The 24651-nt window shown below is 42.4% G+C and overlaps 1 protein-coding gene and 1 non-coding gene across 2 annotated transcripts in view; both read right to left on the bottom strand.

The window, feature by feature from the left end:
• Positions 1-7710, bottom strand: part of TRHDE (thyrotropin releasing hormone degrading enzyme) — a 196346-nt gene extending 188636 nt beyond the window's left edge. Inside the window, exon 1 of the mRNA XM_033161733.1 lies at positions 6753-7710. Within this exon, the coding sequence (XP_033017624.1) occupies positions 6753-7603 (851 nt within the window). The 5' untranslated portion in view covers positions 7604-7710. The remainder of the gene's footprint in view (positions 1-6752) is intronic.
• Positions 7711-24336: 16626 nt separating this feature from the next.
• Positions 24337-24441, bottom strand: LOC117054617. The gene has a single exon (XR_004427526.1). It is a non-coding gene; the product is annotated as a U6 spliceosomal RNA (small nuclear RNA).
• Between the last annotated feature and the right edge of the window lie 210 nt (positions 24442-24651).

The raw sequence follows: 24651 nt of genomic DNA on the forward strand, positions 1-24651 counted from the left end.
AAAAGTTGACGATACCTGTAAATCTCAGCAACACCTTCCCAAGCAACTGAATATTGTGGCAAAGTTGTGCATTACAAGTAATGAAAGTATCCAAAGCAAATACCTAAACAGCAGCAGATTGACATGATTGCATACAAATCCATTTTATTCCAGAATAAATTTCCATGAAGGGGGAAGGGAGAGAAATGCTTTAACATTTCAAGTACAAATTCTTATGTAAGCCGCTTCTGCAGTCTCATTATCAGAGGAGGCAGGTGAAGGAGTTGTAGAAGCCTGTTGCAGCTGAACCCCCCCCCCCCCGGGCCATCTACCTGCCTTGGGAAGGACCCTGGAGATTTCTAAATATTTTCTGTGGGGGTTTTTAAAAAAATGTATCTTGTTATTAGAAAAGCACCTTGCGAATATCTATATCCTGAAAGGTGAGATACACGTATAGATAATTGCAATCAATAAGTTATTTTTTAATTCATTACTATTGCAGAGCTGAATTGCAGAATGGGACAAATCATGCCTCTACCAGTTACAATTCCCTAATACTGCTAACATTAATAAAATAAATCTCCGTTTTAAGAAAAAAATGAGGGCAGTTATATAAAATTATTGACCCAGTTCAAACACAATGCTAAATGGAAGAAAATGACCAGCAGCAAACCTCAGGCTTGCACAGCCGCCCCTCCCCATGTTTCTACTTTAGAATAAACTGCAGTTTCCTATTACGTCTCAACTCAGGAAATTGTGGCTTATTCTAAATGTGGTTCACTCATACAAATTGAGATGAAGTGCTTGTTTCAGATCCTAGTTTGTTAACTAACCAGAAACAGAAGAAACCACAATTCCCAAATTCAGATAGACAGTCGTACCTTGGTTTTCAAACAGCTTAGTTCTCAAACCTTTTGGCTCCCAAACGTCACAAACCCAGAAGTGAGTGTTCCGGTTTGCCAACTTCCGGAGCTTCCTGCAGCCAATCAGAAGCCGCACTTTGGTTTCTGAACGTTTTGGAAGTCGAACGGACTTCCGGAACGGATTCCGTTCGACTTCCAAGGTACAACTGTACGGTGGAACCTCGAGTTGCGGGTGTAATCCATCCCGGAGACACGTCCGCAACTCGAAGCATTCCGGTACTTCCGGGTTGCCGTGGGACGCAACTTGAAAAGACGTAACCTGAAATGGACGCAACATGAGGTATGACTGTAATGGAGAGCTGTGGTTTATTCAGCACCAACAGTGGAAGTGACCGATGCCATCCTCTCATGTGTGAGAGGGAATGTGCAAACCCAGGGCTGTCCATGTCATTATGTGAACACTGAAGGTATTATCTTAGTATGCAAAAGTCTGGGAAACATGGACATGGCTATCTGTATCACAGCACTCTGACCATGATTAGAATATGGTTAGGGATACGGACTTGCTCAAGATTACCTTTTGATCCTCTGTCATTCTCTACTTTTTCTTCCTGGATGAGTTAGATATAAAAGACACACTGTGTCCGAGTTCAGTGTCCCTCAACCTTAAATCTGAATGTCTGACAGGCAAAAAGCATCCATCTTACTTTACTCTTTTGAACACTGTAATTTGCACTGAAGTGCATTGAAGGCACTGTTCCATTTGCAACATTCTATTGCTGTCTTAAATTAACAAGATACTATACTATTAATTGTTAGTTTTCAAGCAAATGCATTTCCTATTTGAACTATGAAGTTTCACAAGGTGAAAAGCTTCTGTTAAAACCAGTTTTATTCTCAACGTCTGAAAGGGCTTTCCACACTTCCACTTGCCTTGTTACTCTTCCCCACCCCCACCCCCAGGAAAACCTGAACTCTACTGCTGAATCAGAGTAAACATCCATCAGGTTTGCTCTGGATTGACCTTTGCTTTGATTTAGCACTAAAGAACAGGTTTTCCACGGAAAAACTGTGGGGCAATGGCAAAACTGCTTAGACCTGTGCATAACAAGCCTCAGGAAAAGCGGAAAATGGCTTGGACCTGTGTTTTCTAGGCATGGGACAAATGGAAATGTGGATGAGCCCTTAAATTAATCAGATTTCTGTTATCAGTATTTTGCTTTATCTATCAAAAACAGAACTTTTGGGGTATGTATTAATAAACAGGCAAAGTGAACCTTCACCTAAAGGTTTCTTACCCTCTTGAGCTATATTTTTGCAGGCCTTACCCAACTTTTCAGTACAGTATGTTACTTGTTGACTATCAATCTCAAGTGAACATTCAGCACCACTGGGAATTTAAACCACTCTTGTTTGGGTCCATTCACTAAGAAATCATTGGTAGAACCATTGTGATAAAAGCTAGCACTGCTAACGCTGTAATCCTAACCTGACTTAGCAGTTGGTCCCATTGAATTCAATAGGATCTATTTCTGAGTAGACATGTATAAGATTGAATGTTTAAGTTATCTTTCACAATTAATTTTCATAAATTTAGCAACATATGGTGGTAAAATGCACATTCTAAAATTGTTTCACATTTAATCTATTTGCAGTAAAAAAGGCAATGGAATCAATGGGCTTATGCCCAAACAGGCACAAATGCAAATGTTTGACTCACTTTAAATCTACAGTAAGATACGAGACATGCTTTTTGTCTTTAATTATTTAGGAGTGGAACCCAAGTTTAGCTAGTGAAAAATTCAGTTTTATAAAAGTTCTTAAAATGCAATTTTCAGTCCTCAAAGCATTATACTAAAACACATGTGCTGGAGACCAATGATTTCTTTGCATTAACTTCCCAACAAGTAACAAAATGTTTATGTCACATCTGTTACTTTCATGAAAATGCAATACGATCTCATCTGCAATGTCCCAATACTGCATGGAAGGAGAATTTTTTTAAAAAAATCACAGCTAGTGGGCACATTGGGGTTCTGAATGCATGATGACTTCAACATGAGGTAATGTACTCTGGAAGACATACTACAGGTCCTGACTATCAAAAAATCATTTATCAGAAAAGCACAATTTAATCAATTTAACTGTCATGCTGTAATCTGCATGTGCAGTACAATCCTATGCATGCTTACTCAGAAATAAATCCCACTGACTTCAATGGGACTTACTCCTGGATAAGTGTATACAGGATGGCAGTCTGTTGCTCACACATAAAAACTTACACACACATAAGCTGATGACAGGATTTAATCTTAAATGTGTAATTATAGTTATAAAAGACTTGAAGGTTGGCTTCTTTGTGTACAGATGACTGTAATTTGCAACTATCTTAATTCTACCTCTTCTATTAAAAGGTAGATATGTTTTCTCAACAACTTGTCTATTTTGACACCTTGGGGGAATATGGGGGGGGGGAGGAAATCAAGCAGTTAGGATGGAAGAAAATGTCGTGTTCTAGCAAAACAACCGCTATGTTCTAGCACAAGGTGTTTGTGTGTGTGTGTGTGAATGAGCAATTCATTTTTCCACTAAAGGTGAAATAACCTGAGAGGCAAAAACTAGCATTTCTATGGTGCCATAGTCTTATAGAGAGATTTATGATTTTTGACTATAAAATCAAGAGCTCCTGCTTTGCTTAAGGTGAGTGCTCTGCCCTACTTATGAAAAGGTTAGGGAAACTTCCCATGAAATTGCATTGTCAGGCCTCAGAGAATAAGATTGTTTGCTTCAAATGTGCAAAATAAGTAAAATGTGTTTCAATTCTGCTACATTGTAAAACTATCAAAGTTTTACAATATGTTTCAAGTCTGCTGCAGTTCTATCAAACAACTTAAGTAAACTTTTGTCTGTGTTAATTTAGCACTATGATTACTAATTTCTTCAACTACTGTATCTTATAACACTATAGCAGTTACTAAATAATGTTAGCTTCAAACCACCTTGTGGCAAAGTACTACCGAGTTGCCACACTTTCTGGACTCGTGGAATTCTAAATTATGGTGCTTGTGGAATTCTAAATTATGGTGCTCTATAAAAATTTTCACATTTCAGAAAGGAAAACCATGCAGCAGGGAATTCCAATCCAATTGAAAAATTGAACTGTATGTGAGTTGTCATGCTTTTAGTTAATTTATCTCTGTACAGTGTAGAACTATTTTTTAATTGTAATGTAAAGACTTTAGGCTGCAAAATTTCTGTACTAAATATACTGATCTATTAAAACTTTGCTACATTTCTTTTCTTCTTGTTGTATTTCACAGTTAACCAAGATCTTTTTGTCAATCTGAAGATAATACAAGTAAATGTTTTATATCTAAGTGGTGGGGAGATAATACTATTATGCTTATAGACCAATGTGCTTCAAATCACTTAGAAAAGTTTCTGGGAAAGGCTGTTGATATCTTCCCCACTCTGATCCTCATGCAATAAAAGATTCAACATAGTAGCACCTTCCCAGAAACTGAACTCTGCAAAGCAAACATTTTATATCAACCATTATGGTGGATTAGACAAAATCCTAACGTGGACCATGATTATAACACTGAGTTTTAAAAATATATGTAATAACATCAGAATGCTTAAAGATGAGGCTACTGGCATAAGTGAGCTGAAAGAGAGTCTTCTTACTTTTTGGGTGCCAATTGCTTAAGTAAACCATTTGCTCAGCAGGGACTCTCAAAGAAATGATGAGGTTTACAGAATAAGATTCTGTGGCTGGATTTTCAATGACAAGCAGTTTAAAAATAAATTCAGTATAGATCTCTGCTAACAAAGCTAGCAGGAAACCAGCCTTGCTTCCTTTAAACTAGAGCCTAGCTTTCAATGTTTGATTTGCTGCATTAATAAAAACCCTAAGCCTGCACTTACAGACTTGTGTGTATGCAGTGTCTCACAACCAGAAGAGGCACAAAGCTCTCAGAGTTGCCTCAAACTCTGTTAATAAAACACAGCCAGAAGGCGAACAGGTGAAAAGTCTCTTTAAGTCCCATTCTTATGAAAGGAAAGCCAGTTCTATGAATTCTATTTACGTTTCTACAAATAATGTGAATCAGATCCATGTTACAATATTTGATTACATTCGGTTCTTAATGTACATTACTATTTTGTTGGAGAGCTCAAGGTGAAAACATGCCTCTCCCTCTGTCTGTAGCACATGATGAAAAGTATCTTTGATATATAAGTTCATATAAGCAGAGGCAGATAAACACTTAAGGAACTTTAAAATGCAAACCCTAGGTTTCGTCTTAGTTGATTAAGGGGCAAAGGACCCATTTAACCCCAGTAGAGAAGCCTGCAACTCTTCTCACTTGCAGACTTCTCTTGGGAGGGTGGGATCTGCACATCGCAGAGAAGGAACTGCTTAACACACCTCCCACCAGTTCAGCTGAAGCTTCCATCTTCTGCTGTTGCTCCCCCAGCCCCCACCTTGCAAACACAGTTTTCAAATGCCACATGTGCAGTCCACCAGGGCTTCCTTAAACATGCCTGTACACAGTAACATAAAGTTGGCACCTAATTTGTCAGGTTACTGCAGAAGCTTACACGCATCATGAAATGTATCTTCAATACACTATGGTTCAAGTAGCCTATTTTGTGGGATGTCCCTCATTAGCAACTTAAAACTTTAAGTTCTCCAAATCTATCTTCTTTTTAGTATTATTTTTTTTAAAAAAAGCATCGTTCTTCCATTTTTATCAGTTTTTCTGTCTGTTGATTGTACAAATGAGAGAAAGTGAAGAGTGTCTATTTGAGAGAGAGAAAAAATTAAGGGGATTAAATGTGGTGGGAGGAAATTATGCTGGAGTGCAGGAGAAAGTAGCAAAGCTAGTCAAGTACCGATTTTCTAGAATCCTGAATGCCAGCTGCAAGGGGTTCTCAGGTTCTCCCAGTATCATATCATAGATGTTGCCCGGTGCCTAGACAAATCAGTTTATCAGGTGATCCAAAATGAGAAATCCTGCCTTTCATCATGCTTTTATAAAAGCCAGTGCCACCCACACCATGGGAGAATTAACTATGCAGGACTGCTCTGCTTTTTATTCGTGGTTCTTCCCAGGGCAAGTCTCTCTTATGTGCTATGAATTCCCCTGCTTCGACATTGCCTTCCTGCAACACAAAAGCAGGTGCAGTGGCACGGGGACCCCAGCATGCAAAGGCAGGTGCAGAAGAATAAAAGGAGAACCCTGGTGGCCTTTCTATGTGATGGCAACATCCCAAGAGATCTTCTTTCTTTGTATCTCAGAATCAAAACATCTTAAAGGGCAGAAGTGTCAGCTGTAAGATCTATAACATAAAGAGTCCTCCGGTAAGTCTATAAGGGAGATCCAACATTTAGCTCTTCCTGCCTCCAGACTGCAAGGTCCTAGCTTCCCACCACTATCTGCCTCTTCTGGCAAGAAAGTTAAGAGACATATACTTAGTGGGATAGATAAATATCACATCTGTGGGATGAGTTTTAGATGCACATATAAGAACCCAACAAGCCTAAATATGGAATGCGGGAAGGATAGCATTTAAGTTATGATGGGGAAAACTTTTGCAAAAGTATCCTTTTCTGAGATGCTCAGAAAATCCATTACCCAGGAACAGTCATAAAAAACCTACTCTCTTAAATAAAGGGAGGGGGGCTTTAATTAAAACTACGGATTGAAAATAAAGCTGTTGTAGATACCAGGAAAGAAAAGGGGTCGGCTCCTATGGTTTCCATTTTTATAGGGAATAAATCGGGGAACGGGGAGATCCCTTATGGATGGTATCTGGGACAAAATGGATTCGTGCGCTGAGTCAATACAGACAGGGAAATAGCGGTGGTAGGACCAGGGATCAAAGGGTGGGAGCGGGGTTGTCTACCTTCTCTCGCCGTAGAGCACGTACGAGCTCCGGAAGAAGCCCAGCAGCTCGTTCTCGATGGGCGCGCTGTAGATGATCTTGAGGTTGTAACTTCTGTGCGCCTCCAGGCTCCGGTTGAGGACGACCACGAAGACCTGCGTCTGCGGGTAGAGGAAGAAGCTGGAGACGCGCAGGGCTCCGGCCAGCCGGTCCTCGGCCACGCGGGCCGCCTCGACGTGCATGCGGTGCGCGTGCAGCACGATGTAGCGCGTGGCGTTGAGGCACTCGACCTGCACGTTGACCTCGCCGCTGAAGGTGAAGTTCTCCATGAAGGCGCTCAGCATCAGGTTGTAGTGCAGGGGGCGCAAGTGCCCGGGCAGGCGCAGCTGCGTCCAGGGCGGCTGCTCCCGACGCCTCTGCCACTCCTCCTCCTCCTCTTCCCCGCCAGGCGCCTCCGATTCCACTCCTTCGCGGCCAGGGGGCTCCCCGGCGCTGGGATGGTTCCGGCGGGCACTTCCTGCCGAGGCGGCGGCGGCGGCGGCTGCAGCTGCTCCTGCCGGGACGCTCCGGTTTCCCGCCCTGCCTGCTGGGCCGTCCGCGTCCCCGCTGCCGCTGGTGCTGCACTCCTCGATGCGCACGCTGAGCAACACAGCGATCATGGTGACCACGAGCAGGGCCAGGATGGAGATGGCGAAGCCCAGCACGAGGCGCTTGTGCACCGTGATGTGCCGCTCCGTGGTGCGCGGCCGCACGGCTGCCGCGTCCGCCCACTGGCCCGAGAGCCCCCTGCTGCCGTTCCTCAGCGCCGCGTCCTCCTCGATCATCATGGGCGTCAAGGAGAAGCTCGGCTCCCGCTTCTCAGCCAGGGACATCAGAGGAGCCACAGAGACGGCTCCTCCTGCGGCGGGGCTGCCGCCGCCCCCCGCCAGGGCCGGGAAGGCATGGGAGAAGCTCCCGAGGAGAGCAGCGAAGGCGGGAAAAAAGATTGAGAATCACCTCGGGAAGGGAAAGGGGGAAAAAAGCTCGCCCGCCTGCTTGCCTGCCTGCCCTCCTGATATTCCCCAGTTTCCCCACCCCGCCTGCTCTCTCTCTTCTTCCTCCTCCTCTTCTCGCTTGCTGTTGCCGCAGCCGCTGCGGGTGTCACTTTGCGAGGAGCCCCATCGCACTCCCTAAGAGCCGGCGGCCGAGGGAAGCCTCCTCCTGGCGCCCCATGTGGGAGGAAGGCGGGAAAAGGGGGCGGGGGGAGGGGCCGCCGCCGGACCCCCCGCAGTTCGCGGATTGGGCAGCGCCAAGCTCCACTCTTCAGGGCGTCCGGTGCGCTCCGCTCAACAGGGCAACGCCGCGACGCCTCGCTGCCATCGCCGCTGTCAGCGAGTGCAACTCTTCCTTTCCGTGCGCGGCGGGCGGCTGAGGACGAGTGCAGGCGAGGAGAGCGGGCGGGGACTCTGGTTCTTGGCGTCCTTTCGCCTCGGCTCTCCCCTCACACTCTCGCCGCCACAAACTCTCCTCGCGCCGGTCCGTTGGGCTTCGAGCCTCCTCTGGCTGCCTTCGCTCTCTCGCCTTGTCGGGTCTTTTTTGTTTTGGTTTTCCCACCTCAGCAGTTCTCGCCCAGGTTATCGCAGAGGGAAGGATGCTGAGGAGGAGGAGGAGAAGCAGCAGCAGCTGCTGCAGCTGAGAGAGAGAGTGAGAGAGAAAGAGAAGGATTGTCGTGGAAGGAAGACGCCGGCGACACCGGGCGCCAACTCCTTGTCTCCAAGCGGCTCCCAGGCACCTGCAGGGAGCACAAAGTCTCTCCTCGACGCCGCTTTGCGCACTTCGGAAGACCTGGTGCGGCTCCCGAGCCTGGACAGCAAGCGAATGGCTCTTGTTGGCGCGCGCGCCTCTCGGCGAGTGAGGAGGAAGGAGCGCGAGGCGGTGGCTTTGTAGCTGGCAGTCCCGCGCTCGGCTGCTCGCTCGAGGTCTGTGGGTTGGGAACTACCCACAGCCCTCTAGAGAGAACTGACAGAGCTCCTGTCGGGAGAGAGAGAGGAAGGGGGAGCGCGCGGGCGAGTGTGTGTGTGTGTGTGTGTGTGTGTGTGTGTGTCTAACTAACCAAACCGCACGAACCACTTTAAAGGGGTTTTGCCAGGCTGAGCAAATCCCAGGAGAAGGAACAAAGAGCGAGAGGTTAGAGAGCTTTTTCTTGGGGCGCTCGCGCCCAGCGCGCACTGTGAATGAAGTCGCTTCGGGCAACAGGACTAGACACTCTCTGGAGATACGCGGCTCCTTCCCCAAGTCATCACTCTTCTTCTGGGCAATGGGTCGGGAGGAGCTTCGCCGTTTCCAACGAAGATGTGTGTTTCTTCCAGCCGGGCTCCCGAGTCCATGGAAGGCTTCCAGGCTGATGATGACAGACAGCCTCTATTTTTTGGCAGATCTTGCTCTTATGATCTGGCAAGTGTCAGGTTATAAATCCGCCTCGCGGCCGCAGGATTTACCAGGATTCTATGTAAACGAATCTGTTCTCCACATAAATATTGAACATGTACAGGGTATATATTCTGTGCTAGATATACTTTAGGGGGATTGAATGGCTGGCTGTTTCTGAATAGCAGGAGGAAATGTTGAGGGCGATGCATGCCTTGCAGGAAACTGAAGTACTGTACACTTGCCTTACTCTGAGAGCATTATCATAAGTTGCCCTGAGGACTGCAGTGTCATGTGGCCAAGACAGGAATCTGTTTCAAGTATCTCCAAATCGGTCAACACTTGATAATGCTTGATTGGTCAGTCATTCTCTTCCCCTAACCCTAGCCGCGGCTGCCTGAGCAGATGCCTCCTGACTCAAGGCAGGCCAACAACAAACAAACAGACAGACAGACAGACAGACAGAGAGACAACTTACTTATACCCCACCCATCTGACTGGGTTGCACCAGTCATTCTGGGCAGCTTCCAACAAAAAAACACAGCAAACCATCATACATTAAAAACATTCTACCTATCCCAATGGGCCAGCGTCCTTGTGGTTCAAGCAGCACTGCTTGGGTTGGGTCATGCAAAGACTAGCCTATACTTGACCAAAGTGGTAGGATGCCCCCCTTAAACATTTTGCCTACTTTCTCCCACCTTGAAATTGCAGAGCCACTCAGAGTGACAGTGACACAGCTGATGATGCCCATTAACAACAGTGACAACACTGCTTAGAAATTTATTGTCATCAGAACATCTCAATCATCACACACCAGACAGATTTCTTTCCATTTTTTAAGTGAGTCAGTTGACTGATCTGTTTACTTCTTGTTCCCAGCCAAAATGTACTTGTGTGAGGAAAGCAGTTCATCACAAGCACGGGGCACAATTTTGTACACCAGGCTAAAAACCTGAAGTGGTTCCCACGACCAGTTTACCATAAGGACACACCTTTATTATTATTGTTACTACCATGTAGAGCATTTGCAACCTGCTCTTGAGGCTCCCGGAGCTGCTTACATGCAATCAATTAAAACAAGACTGTCCCTGTCTGAAACCTTGGAGTCACAATGCAAAAGGAAAAGGAGACAAGGGAGGAGGAACCAAGACTGGAAGTAAAGAGGCTCAGTACAAGTTTACTGATCGTTTGAATTGGATTGAAGTCTCAGCACAATTAGGCACAATGTTTCAATGCTTACTAATATCAGAACAATACGTAAGGTTAGGTAGGCCATGATTAACCACATGCTCCTCCTTGAAAGAAATACTTGACTTCTTAAGATAGCCTTTAAAATTGTATACATACGGAAGTATGTTTTCTAAAGGTAAAAGTGGCAATTTCTGCATAGGCGCCACCTCAAAACTGACCAGCTGAACATGCATTTCATACTTAAGAGCTTGGACCTGAGTATAAAAAGTAGTGCAAGGAGCCCTTGCAAATCTGGAATTCCCAGACACAAAGCTTCATCAGTTCTCATTCTAGCAACTAAGCAGCTGAAGAAGCACCCTCTTGCACAGCAAATGTGGCTGCTCTCCCAGGCAAAGTGATTCCTCTTTCGCCTGTATGGATGGAAACATTAAAGTCCGTAAGAAATTGCCTTTAGCATATGTGTAAAACTTTTTACAAAGGCATTCGAGCACATTTCCAAGGCTTTAATAGTACCCGACAGTAAGCAAAAAAGAAAATCGGCAAAATGAATGAAGGTAGGAAAAGAGGGTAGGAGGCAGAGACACAAAGAGCTGGAATCATTAGAAGGAATTTGCCATTTTTCTCAAATACCTTTCCAAAGAGAACAACTTTGTGACACCTAGAATATATCAATAGCACAATGCTAATATGCTGAATGCAGAATTATGCACACAAACGGCCCCTCCCCCCCAAAAGTTGAGGTTTCATTTCAAGAATTATAAGACAAGACTTATCTACAAAATTATTTTGCACCTTAGATTTGTTTCTTACCACAAGCTTCATTCCCCATATTGTCCTCAGCTCAGACCTATAGCTATATCATTCATGCTTGCATTTATTTAGACTACACATATTTCTGTAGCTCATAACCTAATTTATTGCAGCTTTAATTGTACACATTTGATGTGGTCCCTTAAGAGGGAAGCAAAATGTCAAGTGGCATTTTACACGTATGAATATATACCGTATTTTTCCACGTATAAGGCTAGGTTTCCCCCCCCCCTAAAAATTAATGTAAAAAATTAGGGGGTGTCTTATACATGGGGCCATCTCCCCTCACTTTCTTAAATCTGAGTCCCCAAAAATAGGGGGCGTCTTATACATGGGGGCGTTGTAGACGGAAAAATACGGTAAATGGGGCATACTGTTTAGTTATCTGGACGTGGTGGCCACTTTCAGCCAGCCATTGCAGAGAAACCACTCATCTTTAGCAACTCACTACTCAAAGAAGTTTGCTTCCACCATGCTACACTTTGTATAAATGCTCCAACTTTGTATAAATGCTCCTTCCCCATCTGTAGTTGTTACAAAGTGGCACTGAAAACAAAGACCACATGGTGGAGGGAGGAGGGTTCATATGCAGCTATCCATACCACACGCTTTGACTGCTTTTTCTTAACATCCCACTGCACTGATACAGTGGTACCTCAGGTTAAGAACTTAATTCGTTCTGGAGGTCCGTTCTTAACCTGAAACTGTTCTTAACCTGAGGTACCACTTTAGCTAATGGGGCCTCCCGCTGAAGCCGCACGATTTCTGTTCTCATCCTGAAGCAAAGTTCTTAACCCAAGGTACTATTTATGGGTTAGCGGAGTCTGTAACCTGAAGTGTCTGTTGTGGGATGTAAAATGCAGGAGCAGTCAAACACAACATTGCTAGAGTGGACATAGAAAGGGAACTCTAGGCCATCCAGTTGGAACTCACTGTTTCCCCTGGGCTGGGATGACTTCCTCTGTGTAACAGGAGATGGGTGTGGTCTCACCTGGGCAGGTTAACACAAAACCACAGAGACCACACTCCATCTTCCTCTTTTGACCATGCTCTCAAAGAAGCACCACCACTGAGATGTTCTCTTGGCTTCCAGCCAAGAGAACACAAAGGAGATGTTTTTCCCTTATGGAACAGTCTCCTGAATAAATGTTACTTTTACTAAGTTTAAGCCTGCTGTCTGGGATCCAATTGTGAACAGATGATTTCTCGTGAGTAAACGTTTTATACTTTTATAGAAGACCTTGTAGTGTCTTATTTTGAGAGGGATTAATGGGAAAAATACCAGGACATTTATCACAGAGGTTTTAACAAACCTGAGCAAGCTATCTGCTGCGTGTGTGTTTAAAAGGGGAATGAGAACTCTTGCTAATTTCTGGGACAATATATCCTATCCTGCATCCCAAAACATTCCCACATCTGTAACCTGAAGCGTCTGTAACCCAAGTTACCACTGTACTTGATTCACTGAACTTTGGGGAGCTCAGATACCAGCCCTCTTCTGTCATTCAGCCCCTTAGTTTTCCCTTCATTGTATCTTGTTGCCACGTGGCCCAAGGTTTTATTGCAACTGGAATGGTTTCTCTTGCAGGCTTGCAAGCTCACGGATTATGAAACTAGGAACTTTGTCCTTCCAGACATAGTTCTGAACATTCATCGGTTTTTACCACAGAGCTTAGAGAGATCCATCCGGGATGGGCAATAAAGAAGGTATGCTAAGAATGTAGCACCGGTCAGTATGCTGAATGTGAAATGTAAAAGTGCATACAGTTAACATGTTGAGGGGAAGTGTGGAGACACAGACAGTGTGGGAGGTGTAGAGACAGCGGAGCTGTAGAAATAGTTTTTCTGAAAAGGTGTTCCCAAAAAGCATTGCTGGCTTTGTGTAATTTTAATTGGTTTTCCTATAGAAAGCAATTAGTGGGAAACTATGGCCAGGATATACATGGAGAAAGAGGAAAAGAGTACAAAACAAAACATTGAGCTAGGTGTGTGTGTGTGTGTGTGTGTGTGTGTGTGTGTGTGTGGTGTTCATTAAATGCTTTTACATGGATACATGCATCTGACTGTTTTGAAGCCTTTATGTGCAGATGTTTGAAGCACCCATCAGAAACACAGTCATCTTTGTAACATTCCCCCCCCCATGCGCTCAAAGGGCCAACTCTCACATTGAAGTCGCATTGAAGTTTTCGTATGTTGAGGTCAACATAATATTTCAACAGATGTTCAGATCTTAACCTGACACATCCTGATTTAACTCGCTTTTTGAAGGTTTACAGAGTGGCTTTATGATCCAAGTACATGCTTGAAGCATTTATATTCAACATGCCAAGATCACCCAAAAGGTCAGTTTATGCATTGGAGACAGGACAGGTGACTGGTGTGATAATGAACATCACTTGACTACTCCTTTAACAGAAAAACCCACTTGTTCCCAGGTGTCGGGGGGGGGGGGATATTCCAGCAGAGAAGTTTTATACTGACTAGTAAAGGAACAACTCTTTTTATCAGTGTTATTTAAAAGGTGCCATGTGTTTTACAATCCTTACTGAATTCCTATCACAGTATTTCAATGGAGAAGCAGCTGTTATTCCTATTTCACAGAGGCAGGAAGAAAGTCATTTGGTCAGGGCCACCCCATGGGAAAATGGCTAAGCTATGATCTGGATCCAGATTTTCCAGAGCAAAGTTCAAAACACTACTGAGCCAAAATTTGATATCTCATTGCATTTTAACATTTTCTGTGGCAGCAATGGTGACTCTGCGGTGCTTCAGAAGTACTTTCAACCATGGCAATTCAATATTCCCACTTTATCTTTGAAATAGAATATTTGGAGGTTAGTGTATGACTTTACAGGTAATTTATATGTAGGGGAAAATAAATTTGACTATTGTGGGATAATTCATTTATATTAGAATGAAATCTGTACTCAGAAGTACAGTCGTACCTCGGTTGTCAAACTTAATCTGTTCCGGGAGTCCATACGACTCCCAAAATGGTTTGAAAAGCAAGGCGCAGCTTCTGATTAGCTCCAGGAGCTTCCTGCACTCAATCGGAAGCCACAATTCAAAGTGTTGGTGCTGACCTTTAAAGCCCTAAATGGCCTCGGTCCAGTATACCTGAAGGAGCATCTCCACCCCCATCGTTCTGCCCAGACACTGAGGTCCAGTGCCGAGGGCCCTCTGGCGGTTCCCTCACTGAGAGAAGCCAAGTTACAGGGAACCAGGTAGAGGGCCTTCTTGGTAGTGGCACCTCCCCTGTGGAATGCCCTCCCACCAGATGTCAAAGAGAAAAACAACTACCAGACTTTAGAAGACATCTGAAGGTAGCCCTGCTTAGGGAAGCTTTTAATGGTTAATAGATTATTGTATTTTAATATTTTGTTGGAAGCCGCCCAGAGTGGCTGGGGAAACTCAGCCAGATGGGCGGGGTATAAATAATAAATTATTACTATTATTATTATTATTATTATTATTATTATTATTAGATGTCCAGCTTCCAAAAAAACGGATCACTCACTTTTGGGTTTGTGGCATTTAGGAGCTACAAGGCATTCTAGTTTTAAGGCATTCGAGAACCAAGGTATGACTGTACACCTATTGAGTTCAATGGGACTCACTCCTGATAAGTGGGTGTGGGATTACAGTACAGCCTAACTGTCCTCCAAAGCCTTAGGTATTTTATTCCTATAGTAAATTCACAAACGGGTTTCCTGCACATTCCCTCTGAAATTCACTCTTCACCTTGACTTTTCTCTATGACGCTGCTGAAAGTTAACAAATCAAGTCTTATTTCTTTAGCAGCATCTTGGTAATGACTCCATTATTAAAAAAAATTCCTCTAGGCCATCAGCATCTTGTATGCAATCACATTTTATGAGCCACAGGACAAGACTTCACTTGTGCTGAAAAAGGAGCACATCACCAGATACATTCACTGTAAAAACTGTCCTTCCAGACAAGATGTTTCAGAACACACTTGGATACACTTCAGATAATGCATTTCCTATTTTATATAGGAAAAGCCTATCTTGTAGTAAGAGAGTTAAAAAAAAAAAGACTGGCAACATCAGTTTAATTCTCTTTGTTGAGATTCCAGTGGTGCAACTCAGCATCTATATTGTCATTTTGTACTCCTAGCAGAAAGAGTCTATAAATAAGGGACCTTAGCCATATATCATACAGGTGGGGGGGACAATTTATTCATGGATCCAAACTCACCTAAACAGAAAGCGTTACAGTATAAATTTCAGAGAATGCATGTGGGCTTGTGTTGTTTAAACATGCCTTTGAACATTTTGATTTATGCTTCATTTTTTTCTGGATACATCAAATATTTTCTTTGATAACTGGATGGATGTGGAACTTTTGAAGACGTTTGACAGGCCTTTCCCAAGCCAGTCTTGGGATGGACTATTTCCTTCCTGGCTCCAAATATGAAGATGCGTTACTTATCCTTATACAGTATAAAGCTTTTGCTGCCTTCACAGTTGGAGGTGGCAGTGCCTCTGAATACCAGTTACAGGAAGCCACAGGAGGGGAGAATGCTCTTGTGCTCAGGTCCTGCCGCTTGCTGATTTCTCATAGTTACCTGGCTGGCCACTGTGACAACAGGATGCTGGACAGATAAGCCATTGGCCTCATTCAGCAGGCTCCTCTCAAGTCATTATGTCAGTACAAGACTAAACCTCACATTCCTGTTTTTAAGATTATGTAGAATGTCCACTACTGACAACATCCTCTATCTAGCTGCAACAACCTCTGATGCTTAATAACAAGGTGGGGATCCCAACAGTGTGATGAAATAATGTGTTAATTCTCTTCATCTAATGGTTTCTCCATTTGAGTGGAGAACAGCAGGATATGTGCGTGCTTTTCTGAAAAGAGAATCTTGTGCAAAGATGGCTTATAGCACCGAAGGATTCTGCTATGGAAGAATGAAGAGTGGCACAGTGGACAGAGATCTTTGATTATAAAACACAAGTATCTTTAAGACTACAGATTTTGACTGATTTCAACATTTTCACGTGCTTGAGTAAAACGTCTTACTGCAGCAATGCAGTCTAATCCTTTGTGTCCATTTAAGAGGCTGTGGAGCAGTTAATGTCTGCCTGTGCTTCACTGCTGGGACACATCCATCCATTCCAGCCCCCATTTCTAAAAGGTACACATCTGAACGAATATCTTTGCTACAGAAGAGTTTGCGTTCCTAGAGTGCCAGCCCCTCTGGCCCAGCATTTCTCTGGATGCTGGGCTCATGTCCTAGCAGTGCACTGATAAGCAGTTGTGTCCTCATTTCAGCAATGACTTCCCTTATGTCCAGTCATTTGAACTAGGCTGTGCTATGCCATAAGTATGCCCAGGGCTACCTCCAGGTTTTGGTGACATCTTGTGCCAGCATGATGCCCTGAACTGGCTTAAAGACCCAGCTTGTGATGTAACATAGGTCCTGTGGTCATTGCAGCCCTTCTGATCACTTTTTTCCTGGTGCAGTGGCACAAAGTATTTAGCTAGCATCCTAAGTGACCCAGGCTCTTTTTGGATATGTTAATTATAGTATTATAGAAAAGATTTAAAAAAACTTTATGCAGAACATAGCAAGATTGGGCACTTTGAAAATCTCAGTTATTTTAGTGGGAGAAAGCTGAGCATATCCATAAACTTCACATTGAAATCAACAAGCAATATCTAGCCCTACATAGAATTAGGTGGATCTTAACATAATGAAACCAGCCGGATTAGGTGCATCTAACACTGCATGGGATCAGACCAAAAAGTATTTATAATGACTATAAGTCTTTCCTTGGAAAATTGTTTGCATTTTCTTCAGTGTTTAAATATCTTCATCCCTAATTTTGTTGTCATAATTAATTTAAGGCACGAGGAGTTTAATTCATCTGCATCTCTAAAACTTTGAAAAATGTTATATTTTTGCCCTTGGTTACATTTTGCAACAGAGTTCTGCGTGTCACTGATGTATTATTGCATTAAAAGTATTTTCTTCTTTTAGTTTGAAATGCATAGATTTTATTTTTGCCACTGTAACAGGAAGTGCTGTTCTTTATGTTGTTCATTACTTTGTGCATTCCAGCTATGATGTAGTCCCATCATTTTTCTTTCCCTGAGCTCCATATGCAGAAATACTTCCACACAGGCTTTTTTTTTTAATCTACCTTTAAATGTCAATATTTTCTGTATTTTTCAGTTGGAAATATCTCAGTGCCTTTGGTTCTCTTTCTGCTTTACTCATGTGTTCCATTTTCTGCTGCTTAAAATGAATAACTTAAATAGCTAACCATTGTCATAAAAACTCACAGTTCAAAAGTATGCAAGTTACTTTGAAAGTATCCATCATTGTCCCATTTCTGATAGTAATAATAGTGTGCAAGTTAGCAAAATCTTACTGCCCTTCTGAGGATTCTAATTGAAGGCCCCCTACAATGCTGATCAGGGAGCATAGATGTCATTGGACTAAAACTGCACATATCCTCTCTCAGAGAGCTGTGTCTGAGCTCTTGGGGCCGGGATTGGCGGCTGCTAGAGTAGGTGGAATCCACAGGTATCCCAACCTGGGGAAGGTGAAGCCAAACCAACTGCCAGGAGCTGCCACCATGATCCAATGGGTCTCCTCGCAACCTCGCAAACATGTGCAACCCCATTTGATGTGGGGAACGCTCATTTCTTACGCACACAACACCCTTTTAAGTCCGCATTACAACAAATCCATGATCAGAAATCTCCAGTTTGCAAACTTCTGCCACTGGTTAAGAGCAATTATGTAAGTATCCCTTTACTATTTTACCACCTCACCCTAAAATTGCATCCTCAAAAAATGGGTTTACTAAATTTGTTTCCTTCCCCAAAGTGGTGATCAGATGGCAGCCATGCAGGACAGTCATATTCCCATGCACTCACACATAAATCCTGCTCACTTCGATAGGATTGACAGCATAAAACAGGATGGCACATTCACAGCACAACCCTGAACATTAGGATTACAGCCTTATGCAAGTGGGTATTGTTCTGTTAGTTGCAGATGGAGGAAAATGTATTATGTTCTAATGCACTTAATCTACCTTTGTTTGTTCAAATACTACCAGTTAAAGTGCTGGATGATGTCAATGGGATGTAAGTAATCTAAGTGTTCTCAGGATTGCAGATACCATCATCATCATCCTCATTTTAGGAAAAGCATCAAGCAAATTTGTTTTCTTGTTTGATATTTTATATATGTGCTTTGCAGCAGGAAACAATACGAACATCAGTTTGATGACAATATGCACATGATTCTGAGATAGTGTTCTGGAATGGTACACAATTTAAGTCTTATTCATTTACTTTCAAAAGTAACAGCTAATCGAGCAAAAATGAACCGTCTTTTCAGTTATTCAGCTTTAGGGATTGTCACAAAATATAATGTAACTGACAATGAAAGAAGCATGCTTCTAATTAAAATAACATTGATTCAACATATGGTCTCCTGCATTTGCTTTTCACTTTTATTAGGAAAATTGTCGCTTTTCTCTTTAGTGCCACCTTGTGGGTCAGCCAGCAAAAATAAGTATGAAGGTATCTCTTCCTGTAGTATATGGCAAGTATGATCCTAAAAACTGGAGCAAGATTGTCCAGTACACAGAAAGTCTTCGATTTTACAGAAAAACCCAGGAGAACACTGTTTGCAGACATGGGGGGAAAGACCAGAACAGTATGGCTGGGATTCAGAATAATGGGATCTGCACAAAAATCTATAGTCATTTACATGATAATCGTCAAATGCAAAAGATTCATGACAACGTCTCCTTTGTATGAGTGACAATATTTAGAAGCACTCCAATTATATGGTTGAATACTATTGGTTACTGCATGAGAAAACTGCTTTTAGGACTTAATGGTAGCATTCCAACACTGGTGTTTTCTTCCTCCTTTCTATTTATATCTCAATTTTCTTTCATGATGGAACTCCAGGAAACTTACATGAGGTTTCCAGGTGTCTCTCATTCAGACATTGACCAGACCTGCTTAACTTCAACAAGGTTGGTATACCATATGCCTACAGGCCCTGGGACTTGATATGAAAGGCACAGCTGGTGTTTGTGAACCTGGATCCCAATGATATCATGATTTGTACCAACTAAAGAAGTCAACAGCACTCTTGTGTTGGAAATTGCCTTATAGCTTCACCATGAATCTGCTGTACTGAATGAATGCAGTAGCTCTTGGGTGGTAGGGTTCAACGTTTTATTGGTACCCTAGTGCAGCATCTCTTGTGGCTTTTGGACCATCGAGTCACCAGTCCAGACTTGCTAAACCTGCAATTCACAGTCATTTCTTGTACTAAGTAAGACTTGGGGTGTAGGGAAAAAGAAAGGGATGGCTCAGATTGCCAGAGACTGGATCCTTATAAACTGAAAAGAAGGTTCTAGCTAGAGCAGGTAAACAAGATGCAGATGTCTATGCAGTATCAATTTTCAACCATCTGACAGAAGAAGCAACGCTAATACATTTTGAGCTCTCTCTGATCGTCTTTCAGTAAAAAAGAGAAAAGGGGGGGAGAATGCATATATTTGGCTTGATGGCAAAACTAACTGTACATATCATGCTGGTTTTATATGGACACACACACATATACATGACTTAGAAACATAATAATTTAGCAAACAGGATCGAGATCCAAAGGATATATGAGCATGATAGGCTATATATGAGCTATGAACAATGCTTGGCATGAAAACACTGTTAGGGTTGGCAAATAAACCCTAGAGAATTAAAATGGAATGTACGTGGTTGTCCTCAGAACACCACAGAGATAAAGTGCAGGCAAGCATCATCCTCCTATTGTGAGCATCTGACAGAGTTATTAGGATGCTGTAATTTTTTAAATACCTTTTTATTGCTTTCACTGCCAGTTCTTTTTGGGGTTCCATTGCCAGATATTTGTCTTTGTTTAAAAGCAACCAGTCTTATTAACCACTAAAACGAACTAAATGACAGCAACAAGGGCAGCAATCCTACACTCCATTTCACACCCATTTTTTCATTCATTTCAGTAAGATCCATAGAAAGACCTTCCCAGTTTATTTGTTTTTATTTTAAACCGAAATATTTCAATACAAATGCTGTTGTGTTTCTAAATACAGTCGTACCTCGTGTTGCGTTCGCTGCGGGTTGCGAATGGCATGGGTTATGAATGCGCTGAACCCGGAAGTAATGGAACGGGTTACTTCTGGGTTCGGGGGTCGTGCATGCACAGACGCGTCAAATGATGTCCGCGCATGAGCAGACACACTGAATTGCAAACTGCGCGTGCGCAGAAGCGGCGCTGCAGGTTGCGGACTGCTCAAGATGCGAACAAGGCTCCAGAACAGATCCCATTCGCATCTAGAGGTACCACTGTATATATTTTTGAGTCTCAGTGGGCAAGAAATCAAGTGCTCTCCAAATGAGTTCTGACATCGAGCCATATGATCACTCCACAACAAATACAGTGGTTGAAAGGTTGTATGTATGATGTTCTGTACCTCTGCATTTTGGTCTAACTCAAGTAGCCACACTGCACAGCTGGCCTGACCTGTACTGGCCTCGTGCACCTCTGAAAATGCAAATTCTATGACCAGAGTCATGCCATTGTGCACTCTTTCTTTAATCATGGAAGACTTCCTGCCAGCCAGATGGTTAAACTGCCAGAAACCAAGTTGCATTATGATAAAATACGTGTGAGAAATCTCCTTAAGTTTGAGCCTGAACTGGAACATTTAAAACTTCCCTATGCTGCTGTATATTAATTATAAATCTCTGTGGAGGGTAGACTTCAAGGAATGCTCCAGATTGGTTGGGAATACAATCTGCACAGGTAATTAAGCTTCTGAACCCATGGAGAATACGCACAGGAGGAGCTGAATGTCATAGGTACACGATGCCCTCATTCCACCTCCCATTCTCAGAGGTATCTTAAAATGGTGTGCCTAGGACAGTGTTTTTCAACCACTGTTCCGCGGCACACTAGTGTGCCGCGAGATGTTGCCTGGTGTGCCGTGGGAAATTACTTTATATTAGTCAATATAGGCACAGAGTTACATTTTTTAACATTTTCTAATGGTGGTGTGCCTCGTGATTTTTTTCATGAAACAAGTGTGCCTTTGCCCAAAAAAGGTTGTGAAAACACTGGCCTAGGACATGAATCTTCAGACTGAAACTATGGAACTGGCCAAGGTGCTGAAGCACTTAGCTACTGGCTTAAACTTGGCAGTTAAGACACTCCATTTTGGATGCATGGCTTGATAATTCCTTGAAAAACCTAAGACTTTGTTATGGCCTAGCTCTGTCTGTCTGTCTGTCTGTCTGTCTGTCTGTCTGTCTGTCTATCTATCTATCTATCTCTATTGCTAAATCAGATTATAGAAGCTAGCATGTTTTGGCTTTGTTTATTATTAACCACTTTCAATTTTAACTTGACGATGGCCATTTGTCCTGTCTAATTTAATTTTATTTTATTTTATTTGAATTAATTTTGGGGTGCATTTTAATCGATTGTTTGTTTGTTTTATGTATGTTGAGTTTTATATGATGTTAGCCGCTCTGAGCCCAGCTCCGGCAGGGGAGGGAGGGATACAAATAAAAATTTATTTATTTATTTATTTATTTATTTCTTTTTATTTCAATTTCCTAATGCTTTTATGTGTCTTCTGTGTCTACTAGCTGAAGCACTAGAGTTCTGTCCTCAGTAACGGTATTTACCAATATTTAAACGGCGCATAAGCCCCAGTGTTTTGATCAATGTTGCGATCCATTAATACAATTTTGAAAGGAATGTGTAAGAGAAGCCCAATCAGACCCTGAGTTAAAGGAATATAAAAAAATCATGTCATTCCCAGATAGCAAATTATCAACCAGCAGCAATCAGCCTGGATAGAAAAGCAAGTGCAAAGTGGTACCCCAGTCCAAAAAAATAATTATTATCACCAATGTATAACCTGGTAGATCCATTTACTATCTTACCCAATACCGGGTAAGTGGGAGGAAAAGTAGGTCCCCATCTAGTTGGGTAGGAGAGCTGAAAATAATGTCAATACATTTCATATCGGCAAGCAATGAGCCCCTTTGGTTTCAGACAGTACATGGGTAGACAAGTCTAAAAAGCCCAGGACACAAATTTTTATCGTCCTCTAGTGACTATGGTGGCTCATTTAGCATAAGTAATGTATTTTGTGTATACTCAATTCTGACCAAACTAAGCCTCCTAGAGAATCACTTAGTTGGATGCCACCCAGGCATTTTGTTAGAACTTCACCCAAGTTATCTTCAAATCCCACAAGCCCTTGTTCCAATGTTCCAATTTCTAATAAAACAAAGAAACCACCACCTCCTTTCTTTGACAGGCTTTGATACATATTATCACATTTGATACATTTAAGTTGACTCTAGCAAAACTGTCTTCCTTCTTGTGCAGGCCAGAATTTGACAAAGACATATAGTTAAGAAATGTAGCTAACTCATACAAAATTCCTTGAACATTAAGTTCACTCACTGGTAAAATTGAGCCTTTTCATAATTGGAATTTGTATATGCTCCTAACCTTGATCTGCTATTGTTATATCTTTTTCATATTTGTTTCCCCTAAAGTTATTTCAAATTTTCATAAGTTTATTAACATACAAAATGAATGGTTTGTCCTCATTGTGAGCTTTTAAAATGTTTCCTGTAAATTATTTTCCTTTGTCAGCCCTCAGGTACTGGAATGGTATGTTTCATTCTACTAACAGAGGTAGAAAATCTGAGGAGACAAATTCATATTGTTTGCCATTTCCTAGTTTTCACAACTAGATATGGCAACTGTCATGGCCTTTGGCTAGTAAAATAAACCTATTGAATTGAACTAGATATGACAGATTTTGTTATGGCTTAGCAGTGAGGCCATACTCATTTTGTCCTCTATTAAGGCAACATCATTTACAGTCTGCTACACTATAACTTTTCCCAGCAATATGTTTCCATTATTTTTGGTTTGTGGTGCATATTCATATGCTTTATTGGTAATGTAGAATAGCCTTTGGACATCTATTCTTTCTAGTTCCTAAATATCTCATGAACATTCTTTTTTTATTGTCTACACAAGCTAGATTATGCTGGGGTTTTTAGTCTGGTCCTGGAGACATAATGCTATAGTACTAGTGAATTTAATGGTCACTGAAACTCATGCTACAAATTGCTGTGGTCATAGAGTTGTACAACAAGCAAACAAGAATTTCAAAGAATCATAAAGTGCTGGGGGGGGGAATCTCACCTGAGTACAAGCATCAGCTTTTGTGCAGGTTGGAGAAGCAAGAGACAGCTATGGAAGATCTAGATGGTTTAAAATATAGGGAACACATCCACTAATTTCAATGAGTCTACTCTGGGTATGACTTAGATGGATATCACCCTTATGGTGCTTCCAAACAGGGTTTATTGTGGGATTGGTGCATGCAAGTGTTTCACACAGTCCACACAAAGTTGCTGGAAGAAATATACAGTTCATAGAATTATAGAAAAGCAGGTTTGGAAGAGACCCCAGGCATGATCTAATCCATTGCCCTGCAATGCAGGAATCACAGATCATATTCAGCCCCCTCCAGTTTAATCCAGACTTTCCTTTCCTGCAGAAAATCCATTAAGTTTGTTGTCAATGACTCCTTTGCGATATTTTAAGTACTGTTTGCAGTATCAAGCCCCTGTGTGGAAACACTCTAAGTGTGGAAGAGGCAATAGAAATACGCCCCCCCCCCGTCACCCTGGCCTCCCCCAAACCCCTTCATTCATGTTCATGGTTCTACAACACTCCTGTAACAACTTGGGAAAGAATATGACTAAGAAGATGAATCTGAAAAGAGAATACATTGAATAATGGAAAATATTTCCAACGGGCAGTATTCCAATACCTGCACTGGATTCCAATAGCCTTCTGGGTATGATTCTTTTAGGTGATACTGACCTAAAGGTTCGCACAGTTAGATGAGAAACTGCTGCATGCTGTTTGCTCAATCTTAGTCTCTAAAATCCACTGAGGTCACTGTTGTGATTTTATCCATATGCCTACTGAGTTTATCTGATGATAGGTATAAATAATGTTATTCCCAGTAGTGGATCCACATTTACAGAACTCATTTACCTGTCCTCCCACCACCCTGGGAGGACTTCTCACTGAGTAGCAGAAGCATTTCCTGAAAGTGTTATAAGATTCTCCTGCATCTGGCCCCATATGTATGTTGTCATGCTAATCTTCTCTGTATCGTTCCAATTTTAGTATATGTGCTGCCGAAGCGAGCACCCAATATGTATGTTGTCATTGCAATGTGGTAGTCACTATTCCATGACCTGGTCCTTCACTTTAATGGCACTGTCTGTACATGAGAAATGTATGACCAAGCAATTGATGTGGTTACTTTCCAAGTCAACATTACCCTGTGAATAAACGGAAAAACAAATCTTTCCACCTGAAGGCAAATGTACAATTCTGTGAATTCAGTAAGTGATAGCT

The sequence above is a fragment of the Lacerta agilis genome, chromosome 10 (genome assembly GCF_009819535.1).
Source record: "Lacerta agilis isolate rLacAgi1 chromosome 10, rLacAgi1.pri, whole genome shotgun sequence".
Lineage (NCBI taxonomy): Eukaryota > Metazoa > Chordata > Lepidosauria > Squamata > Lacertidae > Lacerta > Lacerta agilis.